Consider the following 14,640-nt stretch of genomic DNA (forward strand, 5'->3'; position numbering starts at 1 on the left):
TCACAAGAGCAGCCTAGTATTAAAAGTCATTTCAAATAATCTGCACTTAAATTGGAAAATCCTACAGCAGATATCCAGCATTTTCCCTAAAAAAATCTAATTAAGGTGAAAAGCAACTACTACCACTTCAGTTCATCCTTCCTAAGTCCTACCCCTTTTTTCTCTGTGCTCTAATAACATTTCTAACTGGCTAGATAATCTACATCAACCGTTAGCTAGCTAGTTATATTTGATGCTAACTACGTAATCTCATTGGTTGTCATGACAATGTAGTCCACAAGCAGGGATTTGCAGGCGGAAGAAACACTTCTTCAGTGGGACGCACACTGCAGAAATGAACCTGGAGGCTAGAAAAATTCCAATTATCATTGGACTGAATAGGCGCCATCTTTGCACCTGGTATCCTGCGCATAATACATCCGTCGCTTTTACAGGTGTCTAACAGCAACATCTTTCATCCATCTTCAAAATGTGGGGGTTTTTTCAACATAAAGGAGCGCAGCATATCTAAGCACAGGAAACAGTAAAGGAGAAAGGTGACTGAGGCTCTCCTGAGCCTGCTTGACTGTTATTGGAGCACCTCAGAGCAAAAAGGGGCGGGACTTAGGGTCACTAACTTCTTGACAACTTTCCTATTTATCTAGCCTTCACTATTTACAGTTGAAACATCCTGCCACTCATCTAACTGCCATTCAGATCAGCTCTAATACTAAAATAAGCCAAATAAAGTATAAACCAGTAACAGAAACCAACAATTCTCTGTCCATTATGGAAATAAACTACATACCACACATACTTGTTACCCCCAAGCAGCCTGTAAATCTCATATCTCCTGCTTCTCACTGTGTCCTGTTGTTTCCTGATTTAGACAGGCTAGCACCAAATATAAATTCAGATGATTTTTCTGATGTTTTTGGCCTCATTAGATGATGCAGTACTTAAGCACACATCATCCATATGCAAACAGAGAGCGAGAACGAGGACAGAGAAGCTCCCACGTATCGCAGTGCGAGACAAATGATTGACAAACAGGCTCCACGCCAGCATGTACAGAAAAAACAATTCAAAAACATACGGAAAGGGCCAAATAACAAGTTCTATACAACCAGGAGCCACCTGTCTGATCCCAAACTCTTTCTGTCTCAGTGTTCTGATGCCATTAGTATTCAGCACTCAGTCTAAGTATAGAGGTCTTGGCGATTAGATAAGCAAAGTCAGTTAGGTGCAGCAGAGGTGACTGAGATGAAAACAGAGAGACGGAGGTGAAGTAAATATGGAGGGGAGCAGGGAGGGAGGGGTGAGTTGGAGGGCGGACGTGCCTGATTCCGTGAATGTTCTTGATGGCGTAGCTGATCTCCTTGCGGAGCTCTTTCTCATCAAATTCCATCTGCAAAACAAACGGGGACAACAGGACAGATTACGTCAAAGATCAGGTCAACTTAAAATGCCTTTCTTAACTTATCAATGTCTGCAAATTAAGATTTAAAGCCTTTTAAACACGAACGTCCTCTGTCAAACTGTGCACACTTCTTGCACTGATTAAACAAAATAGATTCAGCGTGTTAACTGGTTAAATCTGGAGATTTGGAGATGACAGAGCCAGGCGAGTTGTTTCCCCTTGCCTCTAATCTTTATAAGACAAACTAAGTTAAGATAACCATCTCCTTGATCCAGCTTCATACTGAATGGATAGACTGAGCAGGAAGAAGTATTCAGATCCTTTACTTACTAATACCATACTTTGAAAATACTGCATAAGTAAAAATATGAACATACGAGCAGCTAAATGTACTTCAGAATCATAAATTCTTCATTCTGCAGTAAAATGGTCCCATCAGTGTTTTATTATTACATATGATGTTTTTTTATTAATACTGCTGCTGCATCATTGTGTTATGTTGCATTTTACTGCTGTCTATATTTAAGGTTGAGCTCATTTTAACTTCATATTCTATAAGATGTTTGCATCGTCGCTGTCCTGTCCTGAACCCAGTATCTCTAAAAAGTTAATTTTTAATAAGCTCAGAGAAACAGCCCTGTTTTCAGCTTTGTGAAAATGTTTTTTTCAGGTACTCGAAGAGATCAAGGTGGATTTCTCAGGCCAAAAAGGAGAACTTTATTACAAAAATTCACAATTCAAAAAATTTGGAGATAGGTAGTTTCAACTGGACAAGAAGGGTATGAAAACATGTAATCTGAAAAGTAACTAGTAACCAAAAGCTGTCAGACTAATGTAGCGTAAAAAGTATAAAAACATGTCTCTCACATGTAATGGAGTAAAAGTATTAAGGTGCATAAAATGTAAATACTCACGTAAAGTTCAAATACCCCGAGTTTGTACTTAAGTGCAGTACTTATTTTAAATGTATTTAGTTACATTCCACCACTGGTTTTGAAAGTTCTTCTCATCTGACTGAATGATATGATAGAATGAAAAGATTTATGCTGCATAAAATTTAAATACTTTCTTTCACATGGTAAATTTATTGGGGGTTAGAACACATTTTATTTTGTAGTTTTTAAATGTCTCTCGTTGCTTCCATTTTGCACTTTTCCCCGACAGATTTGACTCATTTTGCAGATATTCTGCGTTCGATGTGGGTTATAAAAGTTGATCTACTATATATATTTATTTAGAATCTGTTTTTAATTTAAAATACGTCACTTTCATTTACTGTAGTGCCTCATTCTTCCCCACTTTCCTCAGAAAAGTTTCATTTTTCGTTTGCAGCAATTATTATAAACATATAAAACAGATTTTTTTCTGTGTTATCAGTCAAGCTTCTGGTTAGGAAGCAACCTGCTCTGTCCTCTCAGTGGGAAGCCGGCCTCAGTCACAGACAGTAAGTTTTATGTCCTCAGAGGGAGTGCAAGAGAGGACGGAGGGAGATGAAGAGAGTGAAGGGTAAAAAGGATAACCGAGAGAGAAAGTGAAGACGGATCGAACACGTAAGAGCGGGGGTGAGGTAAAAGGCTTTACAGAGGCAGAAACTGGGGGAGGTGGACGAGTGGGGAAGGACGTCCTTGAGTTAAAGATAATATGAAAGGTGAACGGACAGGAGGAGGGGGGAGGGACAAAATGTGGACGGATATGATGACGGAGTGGGAGAAACAGAAGGACGAAGGTGAGGTGGGGGAAGCGAGAGTAAAGAGACGACAGTGGGAGAGGCCGTTAGACAGAGAGGGAGGAAGCGAGGAATGTTTGGGCCAGAAAAGACCAGAGTCCTGAGGGAGACGCGTGAGACACACAGAGAGACATTTGTCATGAAGCAAGATACGCTTTTTCTTTCTTCATTATATTTTAAACACTCCGATTTTTCCTTCTTTCGTCGCTGTGGATCAATTTCTGACTGTAATATGAACATGCTTTTTGTCAAATAAACACTGATAAATTTCTTTTCCGCAGAGTAAACCAGCTCTAATGCCACAAATAAATACAGAACAAAAATCTTAATCTGTTAAATGTTCCAAAGAATTTGGGGTCTTCGGAAACTCTCGTGCAGAGACATTTACAGCTGTTGAACAGACGCGTTTTGGGGGTTGGTGGTTGTGCCAAAGTCTGCAAAATCAGATGGTGTTTTTTTTTGGTTTTAATTGGAAATAGCTGCCACAAACTGGTCTGTTTTGTGTAAAACATGTAGAAAAGTCCCACCCATTACCTCGTGGGGTTTTAAGGGTCAAGTGTTATCAGTAACAAAGAGTTTCATTTTATGTCACCATCTTTTTTTTCTCAATTTATTGAACATATTATCAAAAGAAAGAGAGCTGAAAGAAAACAGACTAAACTACATTGCAATAATCACTAATTTTGTGCAAAACATATTGTTATTTTGAAATGGAGAGCAGAGAGAAGTATTTTTAATTACATCTCTATCAACTAATTATTGAAGAAAGTTAAAAAGAAGTTCAATAAATATAAATATGTTTAAAAAGTTGTGTTTGCCATTAATTTCTAGATTTCCAATTCCACTTCTGTGTGCATCAGTTGTTATTAAGCATGAACTTCTTCTTTCAATGGTTAATTAATAATCAGAGTGTAGGGTTTTAGCTGCATCTGGTGGTGAGATTGTAGATTGCAACCAACTGAGTACCAACTCGCCTCACCCTCCCCTTCCAAGCATGTAAGAGAAACTACGGCAACTGCGAAACTTCCAAAAAACACAACAGGCCTGTCTTTTTAGAGCCTCCTAAAACATAAAGGATATAAATGGCTCATTCTAAGACAAAAAAGACATACTTCTTAATATTATTTCCTATTTCAGTCATATTCTGCCAATAGATCCCCGTAAATCTTACACACAAGACATTTATGGGTTGGTTTTTGAGATGTTGGGTGGCAATAATCAAGCGCAGCATCTGGCAGACACACCTTGACCAGTTCGAAGGGGAAGCGTTCGTGGAAGATGCGATTGATCCTGGCACCACCTGAGAGCTCAGCTGTGTCAATCTGGTCCCCAGAGCCCTCTATACACTTCTCAAAGTCCACAGAGAACTGCTGCACCATCCTGCAAAAAAAAACAAAAAAAAAAACAATCCTAATGTTATTTATCAGATAAAAAGGATAAACATTAAAAGTCCCATTTACTCATCTTTCTTTGAAATTCTTTATTTTCAAATTAACTGACTTATTAATGGCTGCAACTGCATTTTAATTGGAAATGTTTTGGTTTAACACATTAACACATTAAACAGCTGGAACCGTGACTCACATCAATTTGTCGATTATCAAAAAAGTTGAGTATCACTGGTCTACTGTTTCTACTCACTGGAGCAGAGCCTTGGTCTTGCGAGACGGATCGTCGGGTCTGAAGTTCTTGTACTCCTCCACCTCCTTCTCGATGGAGAGAAGCTGGCTCTGCAGCTTGGCCCGCAGGCCCGGCAGGGTGTCTCGGATGTGGTTGGTCAGTTGCTGCGCAGGTCAAAGGTCAGGGTTAGATCACTGGGAGTACGGCTCACACACCCACAATGACTGCTTTTGTTTGACAATTGACAGGAGTCGACACGAACAAATCATTTCACTTTTAAGGGACTTTAAGATTTTCTGAGGAAAATGGAAAAAGGATCCTTGAGCAACAGTAAAGGAATATTTAAGCAGCAGCAGTAGAAGTACTGCCAAGCACTTATAGATTAAAATATTCTTATGGTGATTTTATGCAAATCATTTTTTCCTAAGGCATCCTTAGATGAAAATTTAAAGGACATGTTAGCATGTGGTTTTATGCAACTGGGCACTGCTGTTTATTCTGACATGTTGGTTAAAATGTTAAAAATGCATTTAAACACAACAGAAAATACTGAGGTCATCAAAAATTATTGAATGAAAATTATTAAATAAATAGACCCAAGCTCCTCTGACCTCTGCTGGCACGGTTGTGGGCAACTGGGAACTTTGAATCATATAGTATAGTATTTTTTATTATCTTTACTTTTTTGTGGTTGTCATGTTGAGTTTGTCTCATTTAACTTTTGTCTTTTTATTTAGCTAAAAAAAAATCTGAAACTTTGCAATTTACTGAAAAAAAAACCAACTGTCTGGAATTAAAAAGTTTAAATATATATATATATATATTGAGGTCATGTCCATATATTATACAATAAGTTGATAATGTTGCTCTTTTACACACCTGATTGAGGATTTTCTGGAGGTAGGGCGTACCCATACGGTCGGCCAGGTGTCTATACGCAGGATGAGAGAGGAAGAACTTCCTCTCAGCAGCCATGGCAGCATTGATGTCCTTCTTGCCATCGATGTCCTTCTGGCTCCTGTTCACCACACCGATGTAACCTGTTGGACAAGAGACAAGAGTCCCTCAGACATTAACGAAGAATGCAGTCTGAGAGATTCGCAGAAAATGAGATCCAAGTCTTTTTATCACTTCTTGGAATTTGCGAGAGCATACTGGAATAGATTCAACACTTGAGGCCTGCCTGGTAATTTGACTGGAAGATAATATACCCCTGCATTACTAGAGCAAAATCTGGGATCGTTGCTGCTGGGCTCTTATTTTTCTACACATGAGCTACGTTTGAACGGCCAAAACCCAAAATGAACAGCCCCTCCAGGACCAAACCGCTTAAAACTGTGTTTAATAATGTTTAGATGAAGAAAACCACATTTTAGGAGACGTCGGGGTTAAAGAAGAGAATATAGACGAGGAAGAAAAGGGGAAGGAAGGAGGAAATACATGAATAAAAGTCTTATTGTGTGTGTCCAAGTTTTTTAAAAGAGAGAAAGAAAAACAACCAGGAGGGTTCAGGTCACACGGATCTCATTTCACCTCCAGTTAAGTTTTCTCATGCATCACCCGGTTAAAGGCTGTTTCATGCTCTATAACTAATGCAACTGTGAGCCAGCAGCCTTGTTAAATGTGAGCATCCACAGCATTAAACGGAGAGAAAAAGAGAGACGGGGAGGGAAAAGCATAGAAAAAAAACAAAGGACATGGAAAATATTCAAAAGTACATGCCTGGGTTCTAACCAAGTGCAAATGGAAAAGAAAATCACCACATCAGCACATTGCAGCAAAGGGCAGCTCACAAGATACATGCAAGCTCTTTTCCAGGACAGTGTTTTTCTTTCTTACTTGGTACTGTTTTATTACACCCTCCTTTCCTCCATCCATCTGTCCTTTTTTCTGTTTTTGTCTCAGGCTTTTTTTTTTTGCTTCAGTTTTTTTTGGAGCCCTGACCATCTTTGCGTACAACTGCCTTATAACCACAAGAGGGAAACAGTGTGTCACTGTGAGGCCCTGAACTGGAGAGAACAAGCGGTTTGTGTGCGAGTGTTTGCTCTCACCCCTCCTGAGCGGAAGCAGTTTATTCTCCAGGATCTCTTTAGCGTCTGTCCCCTCGTCCATCAGGTCCAGCTTGGTGATCACACCGATGGTCCTCATACCTACAGTACGTGCGCGCACACACACACACACACACACACACACACACACACACAAAAATAAACACAGACCACAATGATGCACAATCCTAAAAATGGAACTGAAAACTTTTTCCTTTGATTTTAGGTTTCTGTCACTTGTGGAAAACATATTTAAGCATATACAAATTAGAGATGCATATACACTTACACTTGTTTTAACACATATTCTTTTCATGTCTGTTCTGAGCATTGTTAAGGAATTATTCTTTTTCATTGGCAGTTACAATTTTCCTGTAACATAAGACTGTAGCACCAATGAATAACAATAAAATTTAGATAAATAAACAAGTGTACCTGGGATAAAAAATACAACTAAAAATAAGGAAAAAAATACAAGCAATAATAGAAAAAAAGAGAGGGTGACTTGAGATCTTGTGTGTTTTCAACTGGAATCTCACTGTGACTTCAACCAGAAAACTAGTTATCATTTTCGTTTCTATTAAGAGCAAAATTCTCAATGAAGAAATCAAATCCCCATCCATCATGTTATCAGGGAGCATCCTCAGTTTGTAAAGTGCAAAAGTTAATCTGTTTAATCTCTTTTTAATCACTCGACCAGTATTTAGATCATTTAATTAAGAAAATGAATAACGTCACGGTGTACAAATACCAAAGTACAAGCAAAAGCCATGAACGTCAAATTTTAAACTACAGGCAAACACAGAATCTGTGCCCACAGAATACTGACGACACCTCCAGAGATTTTCCTGATCAGATCACTTGTGCATGTGTGTGACAGTCGTGTGCTGTTTTCAGTCAGCATTAAGGTCAAAGTTAGTGTTGCAGCGTGAAAATAAATCAAAAATATGATTACTGCCATTGTGTACAGTCTGTTGTCACACAAACCTCAGTCTGTATTAACGCAGCCTGCAATAAAATTAAAAAAAGAAAAGAAAAGAAATAGCTGAGGATTTATAAACACTGATTACTTACTTTTGACTAAATGAATTTTGTAGGACAATTTGCACTTGGATATGTGGATATTTTTGACTATCAAAAGAATTTTAAATTTTACACAGATGCAGTATTTTAGAACATCTGATAATGTTTTAGGTTTGAGTGTCATGTTTTCACCTTTGCTCTCTCAAAAAGGTCAAGCACCTTACCAGGTATTTATCTCTGTATTGTGCTTTGTGTACTTTTAGTAAAAAAATACAATATTTCTCACTGAAACACACTGAAGGAGAATTACTGTAAGTAACATACAGTAAAACAGAAAAACCCAAGTAAATAACCTCTCTATACTTACGTATAGCCAATCTTATTAGCTACTGTCCCAAAATTGTTTCTGTAAACTTCAGTCAGATTACAGTGTGTGTGTGTTTTAATGCGTGTGTGTGTGTTTGTGTGTGTGCACTCACCCTGAGGGTCGACCTCTTTGGCAATCTTTAAAGCGTCAGAGTTGGCCAGATCAGAGTTGGCCGGGGACACAGCCAGCATCAGGCAATTCTCCTTGGTGACAAACTGGAACAGCATGTCTCTGATCTGAGCCTCGATGTCTGCAGGCTGGTCGCCCACTGGCACCTTGGTCATCCCCGGCAGGTCCACCAGGGTCAGGTTCAGCACTGTTTGGAGAAAAAGGGAACAAGGCAACGAGGAGAAAGCTGAGAGAGCATCTTCGGATGCACTGGTGCCAAATAAAAAGCATAATGGTACATAAATTATTGATGTCAGACATGCATAAACTTAACCCTACATTGTTAGTCAGACAACTGTAAAATAAGTCACCAGAAAACTAATAGAAAGAGTTTTGTCCGGCTCACCGTGAGGGGAGTAGACACGCAGGTTAATGGGCACCGGTGAGATGCCCTTGTTGGCTCCAGTGATGCGGTCAGTCTCGGCCTCGATCTCCTGCCGGACCTCATCGAAATCTGTGAACTTTTTGCCCTTACAGTGCAGGAACTCAGCATATTCTGCAACAGACGGTAAAAAACAGATTACTGGAAGTGAATCTGTAGGATAAAAGAAAGTAAGAAGAAGTAGAAAGGAGGAGAAATGAGGTACTGTCACTCTTTTCACCTAGAAAATAAGGGAGTTTTTCTCGCTTTAATGCAAATGTACACAACACTATTAGCAATTCCTGTTTGTAATGTGACCACAGAAGTGCAGAAAACTATCTGTGCATTACTTTGATACGCAAGAAAACTTTAAAAACATGATGATTCTCAGGCACAGCATCTTATTTCTATGGTTTCTAAGTGGATTTATACGTGATGGACATAATAATGAGATAATGGTATCCTCGCGAAGTGTCACATAATCTCTGATGCAAATGGAAGCAAGAAGTCTCTACAGGGGTTTTAGAGGGCCTTAATTGCCTCCATGAGCTGCCTTGCAGTTTAAAAACCCCCATAATCCAGCAGCCATGACTGTGCATTAACATCAAATCAGGTTTATTAATTTCTGATTTCACTGTGCGAGTGAGCTGTGAGAATACACTTGGTAGCAGACCCTGCAAAAACCTAATGATGCGTAACCATGGTAACACGAGGATGCTGATCATCATCTCCAGGTCTGTAGAGATAAATGGAGAGGAAAAGATATCGGACTGCTTTCCCTCGGGGAGTGCGGAGGAGGGAAGAGGGCAGAGTTTAAAAAAATGTGTCAATGTCTCTTTCTTGGAAGAATCAAAGGAAATTTTCAAGTAAAGGAATTTACAACACAAGAATGATGGGAGTTTAAAATGCTTGAAGCTGCAGTTCATTTAATGGCCACCAGATGCCGGCTTCAACCAGACTCCCCCAGAAGTGAACAGAGGAGAAGCAACTGACAACAAAAAATAAAAGAAAATAAGATAAATAAAATAAATAATAATAAACATATTTTTCAAACTACAGGCTTTGAAATATCTCTCACTCAAACACAAGTATTGAATGCCACAATCTCTGTGGATGAAGCTTCTCAGCTGAGAGGTAAAAGCTGAGTTTTGACCTGATACCACAGAATATCCCATGACCTGTAAGACAAGACACTTTTTTTTTTTTTTTTTCACCTGTGGGACAGTTCATCAGCTGCAGGACCAAAGGACGACGAGTCACAATGCCAGAACCGCGGGGAAGGAAATCCCTGTAAGACATCAGACAGACAGCGAGGAGGATTGTCAGTAAAACTAACAACAACAGAGAGAATTAAATGCACAAAGTATATACATACTGCAAAAAATAAAATAATCATAATCATAAATTGAAACAATGAGTGATAATGAATCTGCAGTCTGAGGTTTTGGGAAGACTGGAGTGAGAAAAAAAAGTATTATTCCCTCCGGAAACAGACAACATGTGCCAGCGCAAGTGTAAAAGTGTGCGTGTGTTTGTGTTTGTGCAGTGTAATGCTGAATAATAACTCATCCACACACAACAGCTGTGATCCCACCAGGACAAATATCCATTTTATTTACTGCAGTGCTTTTTTTTCTACAGAAATCGTCTTTGTGGGTTAGAAAATGATTAAACAATGGTTTCTCAAGCTGTTGAATATTTAACTTATAGCAGCCTTGAAGTGTAAAACCTTTAGATGGCTGAAATCAGATCCTCCCACTTACAACATATGCATCACACGTTCCACACACACATCACATAACATCTTTTCCAAGAGTAAATATTGTGCCTGTGTTAAACTATTGTTAACATAAGCTATTGCACCTTGGAGTGGACTATCATTTTTATGTTAGCTTATACATTTATAGAGTGCATATATGACTTATTTGCTTAATGTTACATACAGCTGAAAAGGGGAATAGAAAGAAGAAAATGTATATATATCATACTTTTGTTGATGAAAACTACAGATTTCTGAGGCTTTTCCTGGATTAATGCTGAAACAAACAAGTAAAATGTCACCATTATTTATATATATTTGGTTGTACATGCAAAACAATATTGTGTTTACTCTTTGAATAAAATTTAGACTGTTATAATGATATTCATAAATACAAATAATCTAAAATGTTTTGTGCAACAATATTAACGATAAAACAAAAAATATTATGGAGACATAAATCATGCCAGTACAGGACAGCTGAGCGCCCTGCACATGACAAACAAGTGAACGGAAGAAAAATGGCCATTTTCTAAACACCGACATTGTGGGAGTTAATACAGATGTTCATCAGCAGCTGGATGATGCAGAACATCACTGCAGAACAATTTCACAGCTGAGAAACACTAACAGCTCACAGACAAACAAAATAAAAGTAGACAGCTACAAAACCGAGCTACTTCGGTCATTTGCAAGAGCTTCTTTAGTAGTTTCTCCTCCTAAAGCGATGAGTTTAGTGATTCTAAGGTCTAAGTTCTTTCTGAGGCAACTGAGGAGTTTTCTGTCTTGTAATATTACAAGTTCTGTCCATCTACTCCTTTAGTTTGCCGTCTGTCCCTGCAAATTTACTTCTATTATCGACGAAAATGTCTGTGAATGCATGAGAGCATGTGTCCACGCAGATGACTGCCTGACAACATGTTTTTTACACACACACACACACACACACACACACACACACACACACAAACACACACACACACACAAACACACACACAACACTGTTTTCTTCAGGGGGTGTTCAGCTTTAGCTTACGCAACATCAGCGTCAAGTCGCCACTGGCACTGTGTGCTCTTCAACCAGCTGACTGGACAGTTATCATTCAGTGAGGCGTGGTGTGAGCGTGTTAGTGTGTGTGTGTTCATCGCAACAATAACAAGGAGCTGTTAGAGACACACACTGTTGTTTTCAGTCTGACATTGTATGAGGGCTTTATTAGCTTGTCATGCTTCCAGTTTAGGAAAAAATCGTCATGCAACAGCTTGGTGACAATTAAAGCGTTCAGATAAAGACCTGCAAGATTCTAGTTTTGGTAAATTATCAAAGACTTAAAAGTTATCTGAAGTTTAAAATATATTCAAATCAACACTCACATAAATTCCTGAAGGAGAGAATCTGCAGTATAATCAGCTGAAGGACATGAATAAGAAATAGATGAGGCCTCTGTTTGACCCTGAGGCGAAGCTCGAGGCAGTTTGGAAACATGAGTCATGAGCTGAAAGTTAATCAGGCCTGAGCTGCTTTAGCTCAAAACTGTGAAAACACCTTAAAAAAGCTAATTCAGCAGTTAGACGTTCAACGTGGGGATCGTGTTTAAAGTGGCAGTTCACCCTAAAATCAAAGATACATATTTCTCCCCTGGCCCGTGGTGCCGTTTATCTGTCTACACTGTTTCGGTGTGAGTTGCAGAGTTCTGGAGATATTCTGCCTTTCTTTGCATCAGAAAGAAAGTAGTTTCAGTAGTTTCTATTGCAGACAGATATGTTGATATGTTTCAGTTCTCCTTGGGCTAAGGGAAAAACTGATCAACAATTTTCACCATTCTCTGGCATTTATCTGACATGTTATGGACCAAACAACTAATCAGTTAATCAAGAAAATAATCAACAGATTAATCAATACTGCAAATAATCATTAGTTTCAGCCCTAATAAACATCTTCACCTGCTTATTTTTTATTGCAACATACAATGTAACCTAAGATTATTGACAACAGATTGCTAATTTTCATCAAAATACCTTTGTGGATGATTGAAGTCAGAGCTATGGAATCATTCAGTCTTTCTTAATCCTTTTCCTGCCTGCAGTATGTCACTAAATGTATGTGGGACAAAATAAAAAACAAGCTTTGACTGTGTCGCTGTTGAAAGGACATCATATCTAATGTTTGCCAACCGTCCACAGCTGCTCCTCTGGACGCAGCAGCAAAGAGGAGCTTAATTTTGTTCCAGTGTTTGTTGTTCTAAGCAGCCTTTTACAACAAAGGAAACCTGCTCTCTGTTGGGTCTTCAGGTGTGTCCGTCCATCTGCTGGTCTGCTACCTGCCTGCCACTGTTTGTGTGTACGAGGCTGTCCCTCTCCCCCACACGGACGCCTTTTTAGAGAAGACAGATGGTCCTAACTGCAGGTCTTCCTCTCACTCCACTCCTCTTCATCCACGAGGATTCATGACTTGATACTATAACCCTGCATCTGTTCGCTCAGTCCTGCTGAGAGGGTGGGAGTCCCTGCCACACCCCCACCTTCCTGTGTTTGCATCCCCCCATCATTAAGGTCGGGGTATGAAAACACTCGCAGTCATGCAACTGCCAAAAAGCACAGACAAAATCCTCCTGCAGAGCAGAGATACGGAGGAGACAGCTGACATTAAAAATTAAATAAATAAAAAAGACCAAACTGAGCAGACGAGGAGAAATGCTGACGTTTCGGCAACAGGAAGAGAGAAGACAGACAGCGACGCAGACCGGAGGAGAGATTAAGGTTAACTCAAGATACCTTTTATAAGCACTTACCTATAAGTGCACTCAGTGTCAGTCTGAAAGTACTATCAGTTCTGACAGAAACAACATTCACATTTACTCAAATCTTTATTTCGTCGATCAATATGTGGCTCTATCTATCTATCTATCTATCTATCTATCTATCTATCTATCTATCTATCTAAAAATGTATTAATCGGCCATGTATGTTTTGTGTATCATTTCTCTGGAGCTCAGAGGTTTCCTCCTGATTTGGTCTGCCTTTTTAGTCTAGATTAAGTTAGTTAATTAGCTAATTAATTAGTCTGTTAATTCAAATTGTTTGTGCTTCATAAATAAATTTTTCACGCAACTAATGTGGAAACTAGAACTGTTAATTATTAACAAATAAATTATCAACATGTTAAACTTTCTTTTAAGAAAAATACACAAAATTTGCAACCCTAGTTAGGTCATTTTGGTCTGTCGGGTTAATTACTTTTTATTGGACAATAAACTGCCCTGGAAATAATCGTAAAAAAACATTATGACCATTTTACATCACTCATAAAATTATGTTGTAATTGTAGTAAAAGTACAAACTTTTCTAACAAACTTTAAATTCTTTGGAAGGTGAAAAAACCCTAAATAAAATGTTGGTGACATTCTTATGTAAGCAGACGCATGTAAACACAGCAGGCATTATCGTACAATATACGGACATGATTCAATAATTTATTCAAACCTCGATAAATCAATGACCTAATTATTGTGACAGGTCTGTTTTGGGGTTATTTTGCAGATCAATAAGCAGGTCTTCTTAACAAATTCAAATATTGTATTTTTTTATGACTTTTGCATCAATGTGATGTGGTTCGAGGGACGGAGTGGCTAATCTGGAGACAGGGAAAGATTCCCAGTGGAGCAGGCCGGCTGTTTGGCTGCAGTGGCCAGTGACAGGATCCGGTTCAGGCTACACTTGCAGACGCCCACAGGAGGTCACAACTGGTCAAACGACCAACGACGTAATTGTGTTTGACCTTTGACTCCGTCCACATTGAACACCACCCCAAACTGCCCACTGCAGTGAGGACTATTCGGTAGAAGATGCAAGTGAGACAGAGAAAAAGACAAGATGGAGAACAGAAAGAGAAGAATTCAAGTTTTTACAGCAAATAAAATATACAGTACAAATAAGTCCTTCATTAATTGCATTAATTATATATCTCCAGAATGATAGGTTGTAAAATTAAGTCTCACTCAGGCTCTGTTCTCTTCTTTCTTTCAAATAATTAATTCAGTAAATTAAACACAAAGAGACTCTCCTGCCTGGTTGTTTCACCCATTAACATTATTATATCCAAAAATCAGTAGAAGTAATCAATAATCAGAGGAAGAAGTGAGTCTCTGTGTGTGTGTGTGTGTGTGTGT

The 14,640-nt window shown here is 38.8% G+C and overlaps 1 protein-coding gene across 2 annotated transcripts in view; it reads right to left on the reverse strand.

Annotated features, from left to right (window-relative positions):
* The window catches only part of dnm1a (dynamin 1a), a 73,468-nt gene that overhangs the window by 48,244 nt on the left and 10,584 nt on the right, over window positions 1-14,640 (reverse strand). For both annotated transcript variants that reach the window (XM_084745636.1, XM_084745635.1), the window contains exons 2-9: window positions 9,927-10,000; window positions 8,698-8,847; window positions 8,296-8,499; window positions 6,797-6,895; window positions 5,625-5,785; window positions 4,767-4,909; window positions 4,370-4,505; window positions 1,320-1,387 (exon numbers count right to left, since the gene is read on the reverse strand). In XM_084745636.1, coding sequence (XP_084601762.1) covers window positions 1,320-1,387; window positions 4,370-4,505; window positions 4,767-4,909; window positions 5,625-5,785; window positions 6,797-6,895; window positions 8,296-8,499; window positions 8,698-8,847; window positions 9,927-10,000 — 1,035 coding nt within the window. The remainder of the gene's footprint in view (window positions 1-1,319; window positions 1,388-4,369; window positions 4,506-4,766; window positions 4,910-5,624; window positions 5,786-6,796; window positions 6,896-8,295; window positions 8,500-8,697; window positions 8,848-9,926; window positions 10,001-14,640) is intronic.

The sequence above is a fragment of the Lutjanus erythropterus genome, chromosome 20 (assembly GCF_056507025.1).
Source record: "Lutjanus erythropterus isolate fLutEry1 chromosome 20, fLutEry1.hap2, whole genome shotgun sequence".
In the NCBI taxonomy this organism is placed as follows: domain Eukaryota; kingdom Metazoa; phylum Chordata; class Actinopteri; order Lutjaniformes; family Lutjanidae; genus Lutjanus; species Lutjanus erythropterus.